Below are 13,511 nucleotides of genomic sequence, written 5' to 3'. Positions count from 1 at the left end.
GTGAGAATCAAATTAAGAATTTCTATTTTAGATGAGTTTAAGGCCCACCTGAAGGGTCTTCCATGCCCAAAAGGTGGCCCCCTCCCTTCGGAATCTCGATTAGTCACAAAAAGAGTTGCAGACTGAGAAAGTACTGTGGGTAAATGTTATCAGGGCAGAGAAGACATCGTGGCATAGATGGAATGTGAGCTAAACTTCATTTCAGTGAGAACACCGGGACTTTGAGGAAGGAGGACAATATCACAGATGGAGCATATTCATTTCGTGTTGCTGAATTTCTTCTTAACTGGTTAGAATGAGTGTTGGTATAATAAAACAGGCTTTTACCTGCTGAATGCAATTGCATTTCTAATGCTATATGTCATAGGTTCTAAAACCTTGACTCCCCCAAACAATAGAACCTGGCACCTATAGAAGGGAAAATGACATTCTAGCCTAAATCTTGTGGAGTTAAATTTCAGTTAATTCCCTTGCCACCAACCTAAGGATGATGACTTGGAATAATAGGGAAAGCTCTCTGTCACTAAGTTCCTTTTCACTTTGGGCAGGAAACTTGCCCTGTCAGTCATTCTCAACTAGAAAAATGTAGACAGGTCTACTCATCTAATACATGGAGCCTAGTATTCAGATTTGGTTTGCACTGTGGCCCTGGCACTGATATTTTTTAAAGGCATTCCAGGTGAGTGACGCTCACGTGAGAATACTCTCTCTGTTTTGCTTTGCAGCTCTAAAAGTCTAGAACCTAAGTGAATCACAAGCTAAATTTGGTTCATTATTTCAAATACTGATAAAACGTCACATATGAAGAAACGGAGAGCTCACTCATGCTTTGCCATGCATTTACTGTTACAGATTTAAATTTAGACCAAATCAAAATTGTGGGAAGTTGTGTACTGTCTTCAGCCCCCATCCTTTTCTAAATCAACATCCCATCAGGAACAAACAGACCTGTCTTTTTTATGATCACCTTGCAAAAGAGGAATTACATAATTGTTTTTATATAAATATGGGTAAACGTTCTGTAATTTATTGTCATCATTTTCATTTTAAAATTCTTTTCTGAGGAAGTTGTGAATTTCGCATTGCAAGTAAGGAGGAACTTTGAAAGAAGCCATTAAACTGAGGGAAAGAGTGAAATACTGGAGATTTATCCATCAGCCAGACTGAATAAATCATTTTTAATAGAAGTGAGCAGAAAGGAAGCATTTGCCTTCATCGGAAACAGTGAATGCCTTTTGAGTTTTCTTTGAGGCTAGGTTCCTTATGTTGACCTCTCTACCTGTTCCCAGTTTGGTAAATGCCAGTCTGCTCTACCAAGCAGATACTGGGGAAGATACTGGAAAACTAGGGACCAGCAGGTGGGCAGCCAGGAGGATGGCGATGTATAAAGAAATCAAATCAGATGCAGAAAAGTTCAGAAAGTGAAGATGTCCAGCCTGAAGAATATGAAACTTAGCAGGTGTATCATCACTGTTTTCAGCTCCTAGAAAACGTTCCTTACAGTAGAGAGCATACATTTTTGTTTCACTGCTCTAAATAATAGAACAAGGACCAGGAGATGAAAGTTGGAGAAAGAGAGATATCAGATAAATAATTAGAAAGAAGCTTCGAACACCCTATGTGTCCAAATGTGAAACGGGCTGCCTCAAGTCGAGTAAGTAGGCCATCTGGTGGGTCTCAAGAAGAGTGGGGAAGCACAGATTATAGGAGGTTCACAAAGGGGCCCTGGATTTAGAAGAGAATTTATAATGCATTACCTTCCATCTTGAAGTTTCTATGTTTCCAAGAATTCTTGAGCAGAAATTGTCTTTATGCAGGATTAAAGTCTCCATTTAAGACTGCAACTGTTTTGAAATAGTCTGTCAAGATTTGCCTAGAATTTTTTGAACAGCCCACCTTTAATGGAACGCACTTCAGCCCCTTGAATTTTTTTCTTCTTGTGTTAAATACTGATATACCTTTACCTTCTTCAGTTGTTGCTTCCCTTACGTCAGTTTGTAGACCGACTCACCTGTATTATAGCCCAGGTTAATTGATACCAGGTATACCCGCCTGCTGGCTGTTGTTCTAATAGGCTGGTATTTGTAAATAGTTCATGCTCTTGTGACACTAGCTGTTAAATATTTTGTATATCACCCCCAAATACAATCATATATTTATTGAGAGGTGGAGACATGGTGACTACAAAAGCATATTCTACATAAAATGAATAAGATTTTTGGAAAAAATTTACGTGGACAAAACATAGTTTCATTTCTTGGCTGGCATTTTGTAAGTGATTCTTTTTAATGAAAGCATTGTTGAGCTGGGTTTTTTTGTTTGTTTGTTTGTTTGTTTGTTTGTTTTTGCTAGGAGGAGCACATGACGATCGAAATAAATCTCGTCCAGTTGTAATAACATGTGTTCGCCCTGGAGGACCTGCTGACAGGTAAACTTCATCCCTCTGTGTCGCTATCCAGATAGATTGAACAAAGCTGGGGACATTGACAGAGACGTTGATGAATTAGAAATTTCACCTTAAAAAACAGATAGTATGCAAATATGTTGGAATGTGAAAACTGAAATGGTTTGGGCTGTGGAAGCAGGAGAAGGAAGGTCTGACTCCAGACTCCACACATAACTACCAACTACCATACGTGTTCAGCAAGTGACTCAAGAGTTCTGAGCTTGTTTTCCTCTACTGTAAAATGTAGATCACAATATCTACCTTTCAAGGTTGCCAGTGTTCTCAAAAAGACCGGCTAGGGCCTTGCAGGGGACCTATCATGCGATAGAGACTTCATCAAAGGCAGCTGGCTTTTATAAGGCAGGCACTTGACATGCATCATCTCCAGTTGCTAATCTCCTCACCTGGAAAGATAAGTGGTGCTGTTTTGATTGTTACTATTATCAACATTCTTATGATTATTACCTTCTGATAATGATTATGTATGTCAGATGGAAGTGACTTGTACTAAAAGAGAAGGAACATTGTCAGTGTCTAGAACCCTCTCTTCCTTACTAATTTGAGTGTCCGAAGGGGCAGCTCCTTCAGCTTTCACATCATAAACATGGTTGGGGAGAGGGACTCCAAAGTAAACACACAACTTAGCTGTCTCAGGAGATACTTCTCTTTGTATTAATTTCCCACAGCAAAAGTTGACTCCATCAAGGCAGGAGACCACAACTCCCGGCTTTCGGTATTGAAGTCTAGGAGAAAAATGCTCTGATTACCCCTGAGTCTTCACAGTGTTTCAAACAAGGATACAATTTTTATTTTTTTAAAGATTTTATTTATTTATTCATGAGAGATAGAGAGAGAGCCAGAGACACAGGCAGAAGGAGAAGCAGGCTCCATGGAGGGAGCCCGACGTGGGACTTGATCCTGGGACTCCAGGATCATGCCCTGAGCCAAAGGCAGACGCTCAACCGCTGAGCCACCCAGGCGTCCCAAGGATACAATTTTTAAATCTTCGCTTATGCAATAGAAATAGTAATAATACATATTATTTACTGAGCACTTAACCAGGTGTCAGAAAACATGCTAAGTGCTTGGCAGACATTTTATTTTATCCTCTCGACTGCCTACTAAATGAAGTATTTTTTATCCACACTCACAGGTGACGAAACTGAGGTACAGTATGTTTAAGTGACTTGCCAGTTAGCTAATACATGGAAGAACTAGGATAGGAATTCAGGTTTATTTTCCTTCAAAACTCATGCTGTTACTTACTTTTCTAAAAAGTTTGTGTTTAATAGAAAATAAGAGAATATGAAGATACTGTTTTCTCACCTATGTTCTAGTACGTTTGCCTTTGCAGAGGATAAGACGGAGTCAAAATTTTCATAAACATCTTGACTTTTTCCTTTCTCGTGCTTCTCCTGTGATTTTTTTCTTCCAGAAGTAAATGAGAATATTTCTGTTCCTTGTTAACTTTTAGGTTGAGGTTAACAAAAATGTCAGAAGCAAGCTACTGGTTTGTGAGCAACATACAAACAAATTAATTTAGGATGAAGTGGGATCTATTGAGTCAAAATTCCTAGAGAGTTGTCAAGGTGAAAGATATTTCAGAGATGTTTATCCTTTCAAATCCTAAACTTGTAATCCCCCCATTTGACTTTCTCATATCCATGAACCTCCCTGAAGCAGGAAGGTTATGATCTGGGAGGCTCCCTGGCTATGTTTTAGTGGCGTCCCTAATGTCCTGAGGCATCTTCTTCTACTGCCTTGAGTATCTGTGGTTCAGCAGAAGGAATAGTATTTCCCTGTCTCTTCCAGGGAATATGAGACTGAATCAATTTAATGATTGCCAAAATGGCCTGATAAATCAATAGGGAAATTTATAGACTAGGGAAATTTTTCACCAGTGCTCCCTATAGCATTTGGGTTCACTGATAATAAATTGAATGCAATCAGCAGGCTTTTCTGCTCACCTGGCTTTGGAAAAATAGGTGAATGCTATTTCCTGGGCTCTAATAAATGAATTTTAGATATTTAGGTGAGAACCCAAAAAGGGAAAACACGCATTTAGTACTTTTGCACCCCAAGAGTTAACCGGGGGTAACTTTGTAATTGACTAATATGCAGTTATTTCCTTATTACTGACTTTCATATTGCAGCAATTTTCTTTTCAGTGTTACCTCTTGCATCTCTTACTATCACCCTTGATGCTTAAAAGGAAATACATATAGGATGGATGGTAGAAAGTGTGAAAGAACCACTTTGGCTTAGTGACTGTTAATGTGAAACCCCGTTATGTTACACTAATGAAGACTGTTTCTTTTTTCTCCCTTCAGAGAGGGCACCATCAAACCTGGCGACAGGTTGCTTAGTGTGGATGGAATTCGGCTTCTCGGGACCACACATGCTGAAGCCATGAGTATTCTTAAACAATGTGGACAAGAAGCAACACTGCTGATAGAATATGATGTCTCAGTGATGGGTATGTCAGAGACCTGAGATGGTGCTTTCTAAGCCCTAGGTCATGTCATTGTCCATCCCTGATAAACCACTTTGGATTAAGAATGGACTGTTATGTCCTCTGGCAGCAGACACAGTTTCATCAATACTATATCATTACTCTGTTGGGTTCAGGGAGAGGTGAGTGGTACTTTTCAGCGATTTAGAGTTCTTGTGTCAATAGCTTCTATAATAAGGTCCTCATCTGTCAGAGTGTTTCACCTAGCTCTCAGTTCTTCTATGAGGATTACCCTTTGGCAGCAAAGTGTTTTCCCCTCCAAATCACAAAAAATAGTGTTATTGACTTAAGGGCTGGTACTTTGTCTTTTACTACACAGAGACGGAGGAAAATAGGAGATTTCTTTCCTTCTTGTAACTTCACAGTAGGAAGCTTGCTAATCAGAATCAATGGAAATTACCAATCATTTTATCATTAAGTTTAGGAACAAAGAAAGAAAAGGGGACATGTAGAAACATTGACTAAAATCAATGAGAATCATTGATTAAAATAAAAATACTGTTGAGTGCAGTGTCCTTTTTTAAAAAAATATAGTTGATACATGTTACATTAGTTTCGGTTGTACAACATGGTGATTGGACAAGCTTATATGTAACGCTATGCTCGCCACAAGTGCACCTACCATCTGTCACCCTGCAGCACTGTTATAATACCTTTGACTATATTCCTTTTGCTGTGCCTTTCATTCCTGTGACTTATTCATTCCATAACTGGAAACCTGTATCTCCCACCCTCCTTCACCCATTTTGCCCATCCTCCCACCCTTTTTCCTTCTGGCATCATCAGTTTGTTCTCTGTATTTATGGGCCTGATTGTGCTTTTTGTGTGTTTATTCATTGTTCGATTTCTTTAGATTCCACGTATGAGTGAAATCATATGGTATTTGTCTTTCTCAGCGTGACTTATTTCACTTAGCATTATACCCCCAGGTCCATCCATGTTGTCTCAAATGGCACTATCTCATCCTTTTTTATGGCTGTATTATATATATATAAATATAAATATTTTTATATATATAAAATTTATATATATATAAAATTTTATATATTTTATATATGTTTATGTATATGTGAAACACACTGTCCTTATCTATTCATCTATCAGTGGACACTTAGATTGCTTCCATATCTTAGCTACTGTAAATAATGCTGCAATAAACATAAAAGTGCATATATCTTTTCAAATTAGTATTTTCATTTTCTGTGGGTAAATATTCAATAGTGAAATTACTGGACCATACAGTATTTCTAATTTTAATTTTATTTTTTATTTTTTATTTATTTTTATTTTTTAACATTTTTAAAATTTTTTTAATTTAATTAAAATTAATTTAATTAATTAATTAATTTAATTATTTTTTTTATTTTAATTTTTTGAAGAACTTCTATATTGAAGCACCAATTTATATTCCCACCCTCAGTGCATAAGGGTTCCTTTTTTTACACATCCTCACCAACACTGGTTATTTCTTGTCTTTTTTATTTTAGCCATTCTGACAGATGTGAGGTGATATCTCATTGTGGTTTTGATTTGTATTTCCCTGGTGATTAGTGATGTTGAGCATCTGTTCATGTATCTGTTTTTCATCTAAATGTCTTCTGTGGAAAAATGTTCAGTTCTTCTGCCCATTTTTAATTGGACTATGTGGTTTTTCAGTGTTGAATTAAATAAGTTCTTTATACCTTTTGAATATTAACCCTTCATGAGATACATCATTTACAAATCTTCTCCCATCTAGTAGGAAGCCTTTTTGTTTTGTTGATCATTTCCTTTGCTGTGCTAAAGTTTTTTATTTTTATGTAGTCCCAATAGCTTATTTTTGCTTTTGTTTCCCTTGCCTTAGGAGTCATATCTAGGAAAATGTAGTGTAGTATTCCTTCTTTCAAAAATGATTCCAATAGAAATTAATTCTATTTCTACCCTCACAACTATGGCAAAGCTTGGAAGATATTCTCATCTGGCTTTTAGATGTTAAGAGAGAGCCAAAGTTTTGTGTAATGTTGACTAAGGCAGAAGAATTATGAGATAATGAATTGGAACTTGAAATTGAAACTAAATCATGTTAGAAGTACTTCTTACAATGATCAGACATGATTATCTGACTGGATTTTACCAGAGAGTTTTATACCGGTGAGACATAGCAGAGAAAAAGAGGCTTATTCAAAACTGCAAACTGTATGATTCATGTAGAACAGTGTTGCTTGCAAGTGTTAATATGTCTACGGGCCTGAAATGTTTTAATGAGCTATGAGGTTTCCTTTTTTTTTTTTTTTTTTTAGCTATGAGGTTTCTTAAAATATTTAAAGTATGAGATTTAAGGAGTTCTTAACAGAATAAATGATATGATATGCTCTTGACATGGAAAATTCAGAAATAAATGAACTTTCCTCCCTCATGTACCTTTCTCTTGCATTCTCTCCTTCCTTCTTTGCTTTTTCTTTCTTTTTTGCTGTATAGGTTTTTTTTTTATTTTTTTTTATTTATTTATGATAGTCACAGAGAGAGAGAGAGAGGCAGAGACACAGGCAGAGGGAGAAGCAGGCTCCATGCACTGGGAGCCCGATGTGGGATTCGATCCTGGGTCTCCAGGATCACGCCCTGGGCCAAAGGCAGGCGCTAAACCGCTGCGCCACCCAGGGATCCCCTGCTGTATAGTTTTGAATTAGATTTGGAGTTCGGTGATTGGGGCTCTGTTTTCACTCCACTGACTTCTGTTATTCTGGACCATGTTACTTATTTCCCTCTGCCATGGTCACCTCAGTTGTCAAATTGGGACTAACAATGCCTATTTTTAGAGGTAGTTGTGAGTTAAAATTATACAGTAAAATCTATTTTAAATGATGATGCAGTATATTATTAATATTAAAAATTGAAGCAGATATTTAACATATTTAATCATTCATTCAGTCCACAAATCTTTATTGAGCTAAGTGGCAGGTATCAAAAACCCAAGAGTACTATAATCAAAACAGACTTGGTCCCTGCCCTTATGAAGCTTGCAGTAGATGGAGAGGACAGATAGAACAGATTAAACACTCATGAAGTGTGATCATTACCTACTATAAAGGGCATGAACTGGATTCTGTGATAGGGAATAAAGGCAGGTACAGGTGAGAGTTAGCAGATGCCAATATAGGGTAATTAGTGAGAAAGTGACATGTGGGCTAACACCTGAAGACTTAAAAGGAACCAGCTCCCAAAAGGAAGACAACACTAGTCTAGAAGCCCTGAGCACTTTACCTCAAAGAGACAAGGGCTCTCCTATGAGAACGAACACCACTTCAGAGGAAATTCCTCCATGTTTCATTATTGCCAGAGTCAGGAGGGGACCGGGTGACCCATCTGTCTGCCTTCACCCCAAATCACACATCCTGAATGATGTTTGACAGTTTCCACACCTCAGAGGTCTCAAATATCCCCCTAATATAGGGAAAAGTGGAAGGAAACACATCAGGAAGGAAACACATTAAAAAGCCTCTAAGTTGCTAGATATAAGATCAGTATACAACAATCAGTTGCACTTCTTTATACCAGCCAAAAACAGAAAGCTAAAATTTTAAGATACCATTTATAATAGCAATAAAAAGGAGTCAATATTACAAAAGTTGTGTATAGCTATATCTGTGCCCATTACACATATATAGCTATATAGATATAGATATAGATATAGGCATATACACTAAAAATACTTTAGTGAAGGTCTATGTCACATTATTGAATGGGAAGTCTTAATATCGAAGAAATGTCATTTCTCTCAAATGCATCCACAAATTCAATTCTACTCAAAATCTTAAAAGGACCTTTGGGGGGAACTTAATAAGCTATTTGTAAAAAGTATGTGGAGTAAGAAAGGTGGGAGGGGAAAAACAGCCCAAAATGTTTTCGAAACGATAGGAAAACAAGAAAAACTTGTTCTACCCAATGTCAAGACTCTTTCTAAAATCATGCCACTAAGTCTATGTAATGTTAGCCATGGGATAATAAAGAGATCAATGGAAGAGAATCAAATACCTATAAACAAACTACTGTGGATGTGGAAAGAGAGGTGTAGTCTTATATAAGTGGGGAAAGGTTGACCTAGTCAGTACGTGATGCTTGGTCAGTTAGTTAGCCACCCGGGGAAAATTCGATGAAATTCCTACTTTGTGCTCTGCTCAAAAATAAATGCTGTGTTTGGATAACCGTTTCCCAATAAACTGCTATTACAAATAACTGGAATGAATATCCTTTTACCCAAATCTTTGACTGTATGTAGTTCTTAATTAAACATTTGGCACATCATTCTAACTTGTCCTCCAGAAAGGGTATACTATTTTATATTGCTACCAGCAATGTTTTAAGAGTACCTATCCCACCAGAGCTTGTCAACTTTGGATATTATCATTTTTTACCTTTCTGATTTGTTAAGTGAAGATTGCATTTATATTTTAATTTGTTGTTAAAAAATTTATAGTGCAAGTGAATTTTTTTCATGCGGACAGTAGCCAATTTTATTTTTTATTATATACTTATATCTTTTATTCATTTTTCTGTTGCTCTTAACTTTTTTATTGGTTTGTATAAACTATATATTAAGGACATTCATCCCTATCAGTTTTTTGAAAAACTTTGTCAGTAGTTTATTTCCTTTTTGATATATTGAAGGTTTTTTTTCCTTCTTGTTTTGATTTAGCACTTTTCTTAGAGTTTAAATATTATTTTTCCTAAACAGTTACCTAATACCCTATTTAACAAAGAATCACATATCTGCTGATTTTTAATTTTTTTAATCATACAGTAAATCATTAAATATACTAACCTCAACATCTGCGGCTTTCAATTTCTCACTTGTCAATACTTCTCTATTTAATTGTCTTACTTGGATGTTTTTCCAATATCCCCTATAGTCATTCTCTTCTTTCTGTTTGTCTTTCTTGCTTTTTTCCATTCCTGTTCTTCTAATTTGGGTTAAGATAGGATAATGGTATCCATAAAGTCAAATAATTAAGAATGACAATTTGAAGAAAGGAAAGGAAAAATAGTGCCTTAGAATATAGGATACTTTCAATTAGAATTATTCATCAAATATTAACTGAACTTTTATAACAAAAGAAATACTTTTTTGTAATACTTTTTCTTTTGCAACTTTTGCAGCTTTTCTTCCTCAAAAGGAATAAAGTGAGTTCTTGCACAACACAGCCTATTTACTCTAAGAGGCCCGATTAACATTTCAAACTCTTTGTAAGTCAAATTCCCATTAAAAAATAGTTTACCACTCTGTTTTTTGTGAAAAAATTCTAACATTTGTAGAATTAATATTTGATAAACCCCCAAAATTAACTTTATCAAATTTTTAACAAGATCAGAGCAAAAAAAGGATTTTTTAAATTTAAATTCAATTTGCCAACATAAAGTATAACACTCAGTGCTCATCCCATCAAGTGCCTGCCTCAAAAAAGGCATTTTAATGGGAAATTATTTAGTCAACCAGAACTTTGGTACCAAAGACATTGATATTTTCTTTGTTGAATGTAAGAATTAATCATATTAATCATATTCTATATCTCCTAAGAATCTAGGTCAAGTACTAGTCTAAAGATTATCAATTCTTTTTATACATAATATATTCATCAAATTCTAATGGAAAATATGTTGAGATAGGCATTAGATTATATTGATTCCTATTTTGTACCTTTTATCAATCTCCCTTGATGTTATACTCAATGATTCCATTTCTTTGTATTATCTTTTCCTTCTATCAAATAAAAATAATGATATTTACCCTATACAGCTCATTAAAACAAAGACATTCATTTCTAAAGGAAACTAGGAGATATTTAGAAATACAAAGGAAATAAATTTTTGAAAGCATGTATAAAGCTCAAAGTTTATGGGCCTCCATTCAGATACCTTCCTATCACTCTTAGGTAAAGCTAAATAGATGCAAAAATTGCAATAGAAAACTTAGGATCTTAAATTAAGAAAATGAGGAGCAATAGCTCAACAGTATATGAGGACACCATCAAGTACAAATAGCAGAAACCCAATGTAACCAAAGGTCAGGAGGGAATTTATTAACCTCCAAAAGTCAGGAGTTCAAGGTGTCTCCTGGCTTACAAGTTCAGTAATATCATAGGCATCCTATCTCTCCTTGCCTAGAAAAGGCTTTCCTTATCTTATGATAAGATGGCCCCAGCAGCCACAAGTCTATATTATCTTGAAAGGTTATGATGCCAGAGAAAGAAATGAGACTGGATCACCCCTAAAAGATTCCTAGTAACTTAGCTTGAAGCAAATGCTGACCATTACACTAATCACTATGTCCAACGATATAATATACTCTTTGCTCTTTTGGTAGGGGAGGCAGGAATGTATGATGAACAGCCCCAACAGAATACGGCGCTTCCCCAAAGCAAATGGTGTTGACTTGATGAAAGTAATAGATGACCTTTTGAGGACATATTTTAATGTTAAATAATATATTCCCACTAACATGAGTTATATTCCCTCTAACATGAGAGTTTCCCTTGCTTCATATCCTCACCAGCACTTGGTTTTCTCAGTCTGTTTCATGCTAACTCTTTTGATGTATCTATAGTGATATCCCACTTTAAGTTTAGTGTACGTTGCCTCAATAAATAGCCATGTGGAGCACCTTTTCATTTGCCTGTGGGACATACTTATTGCAATGATTTTACTTTTAGTACTTTTATTTATATACCATTAAATGTATGATGCACTGTATCTTAGAAGAGTGTGTGTATCTATAATCAGATATAAATACTGATTTTATGTATTTATATACAATTAAAAGTACATAATTTCTAAGTGCATGTGCGTGTGTGTATGTGTGTGTGCACATGAGGCACTGTAGTGGAGTGAGACAGAGGAGAGAGGACTGAGCTCTGGGGTTCTCCAAAAGTGGCAAGTCACAGGTTAGGAAGGTGAAAAGGAATCTGTAATATAAGTAGGGAAGGTGCATCCAGCAATGGAGATGGAGAATCAAGGCAGAGTGTTGAGTCACAGAGCACAGAATATTCCTTTGCAAAATGGTAGTAATTATACTACCACACTCACAAGTTGCTGCGAGAAGCAAAGAATTAATACATATGCAGTGTTTGGCACAGAATATGTGGCCAGTAAATATGCACTATTTAAAATGTTTATAGGAAAAAGCACCCCCACTTTATTATTGTTGAAATGTATGACCAAACAACTGGGTCTGAGAGCTCTGCTGTTGAAAATCATGTAACATAAAATACATGGAGAGCATGAACATCTGAAAACAATGACTTCATTAAATGTAGTGTCTTTTGAAGTCAAACAAAGTTGGTGGAATCTTGGCTCTCTGTTGACCTTGGACAAGTTATTGAGCCTCTCCAAGTTTCAACCTTCCTTTCTCTAAAGTAGGGATGATAATGCCACTTCTACAAAGGTTTGATGGATTGAATGAATGTATATAAAGTGCTTACCATAACTGAACTAAACTGTATTGAATACTGGGAAATTAAAGTTGACTATTTCCATGCTCAACTTGCCTAAAATGAACCTCAGGCCTCCCATTAATACCTGGGATTAAGAAGCAGCTGAAGCTTTATTCTGTGACAATACTGAGTCATTAATAGAAAGAATATTTGAGAAATAATGTTGTAGATCATTTTATTTTCTAAAATTCTTCAAGACACTTATTTTACTTAAAACTTTGCTGAAAATATTTCAAAAATATGTTTCTGATAATGTATTTAAAATTAAAGATACTTGAGTCTTTGGGAGAGGAGCACACAGGTATCTCAAGGACATTGTTCTGAACATCAATCTTTAGATCAGTGTTACAGAGTCAAGAGGTTTCAAAGATTATGCCAAATCTGTACTGATATAACTTATTCAGGATTTTTAAAAATTATAAGATCTTCTAATAATTATTTATTTCATAATTTTCCTTTTTCTTCCATGGGAAGAGCTGTGGAGAGCCATCAGTTAGTATGGATTTCTTGTTGGCTGTATTAAACAAAGCTCACTGTAGTATAATTTAAATAAGATTTCTTTCTAAGAAGCAGTAATCATTATCATTTTAGTAGATGTCAAGTGTAACGAACAAATTATCATAGTTGATCATAAAGATGGAAAGATACTAAAATGTTTTCTCAAATACTGTGAATTTTTCCACTGTTGTGCCTAATATTTACTATTCCCATACATAGACCTTTCAAAAATATTATATATAATATTATAATATATAATATTATATATAGTATAGTATATATAATATTATATAGTATAGTATATATAATATATAATATTATAATATATATACTATATATGTCAAGTGTAACGAACAAATTATCATAGTTGATCACAAAGAGGGAAAGATACTAAAATGTTTTCTCAAATACTGTGACTTTTTCCACTGTTGTGCCTAATATTTACTATTCCCATACATAGACCTTTCAAAAATATTATATATAATATTATAATATATATAATATTATATATAGCATAGTATATATATATTATATATGATATTATAATATATATATATACACATATATATATCCAAGTCCAATCCACCTCCTT

General features: G+C 35.2%; 1 protein-coding gene across 13 annotated transcripts in view; it reads left to right on the top strand.

The window, feature by feature from the left end:
* Positions 1-13,511, top strand: part of GRIP1 (glutamate receptor interacting protein 1) — a 660,770-nt gene that overhangs the window by 525,649 nt on the left and 121,610 nt on the right. For all 13 annotated transcript variants that reach the window (XM_038549951.1, XM_038549944.1, XM_038549942.1 and 10 more), the window contains 2 exons: positions 2,353-2,428; positions 4,777-4,922. In XM_038549951.1, coding sequence (XP_038405879.1) covers positions 2,353-2,428; positions 4,777-4,922 — 222 coding nt within the window. The remainder of the gene's footprint in view (positions 1-2,352; positions 2,429-4,776; positions 4,923-13,511) is intronic.

This window comes from Canis lupus, chromosome 10 (assembly GCF_011100685.1).
Source record: "Canis lupus familiaris isolate Mischka breed German Shepherd chromosome 10, alternate assembly UU_Cfam_GSD_1.0, whole genome shotgun sequence".
NCBI classification, from domain to species: domain Eukaryota; kingdom Metazoa; phylum Chordata; class Mammalia; order Carnivora; family Canidae; genus Canis; species Canis lupus.
The sequence above is the reverse complement of the archived record's forward strand: the minus strand, read 5'-3'. Positions and strand labels throughout refer to the sequence as shown.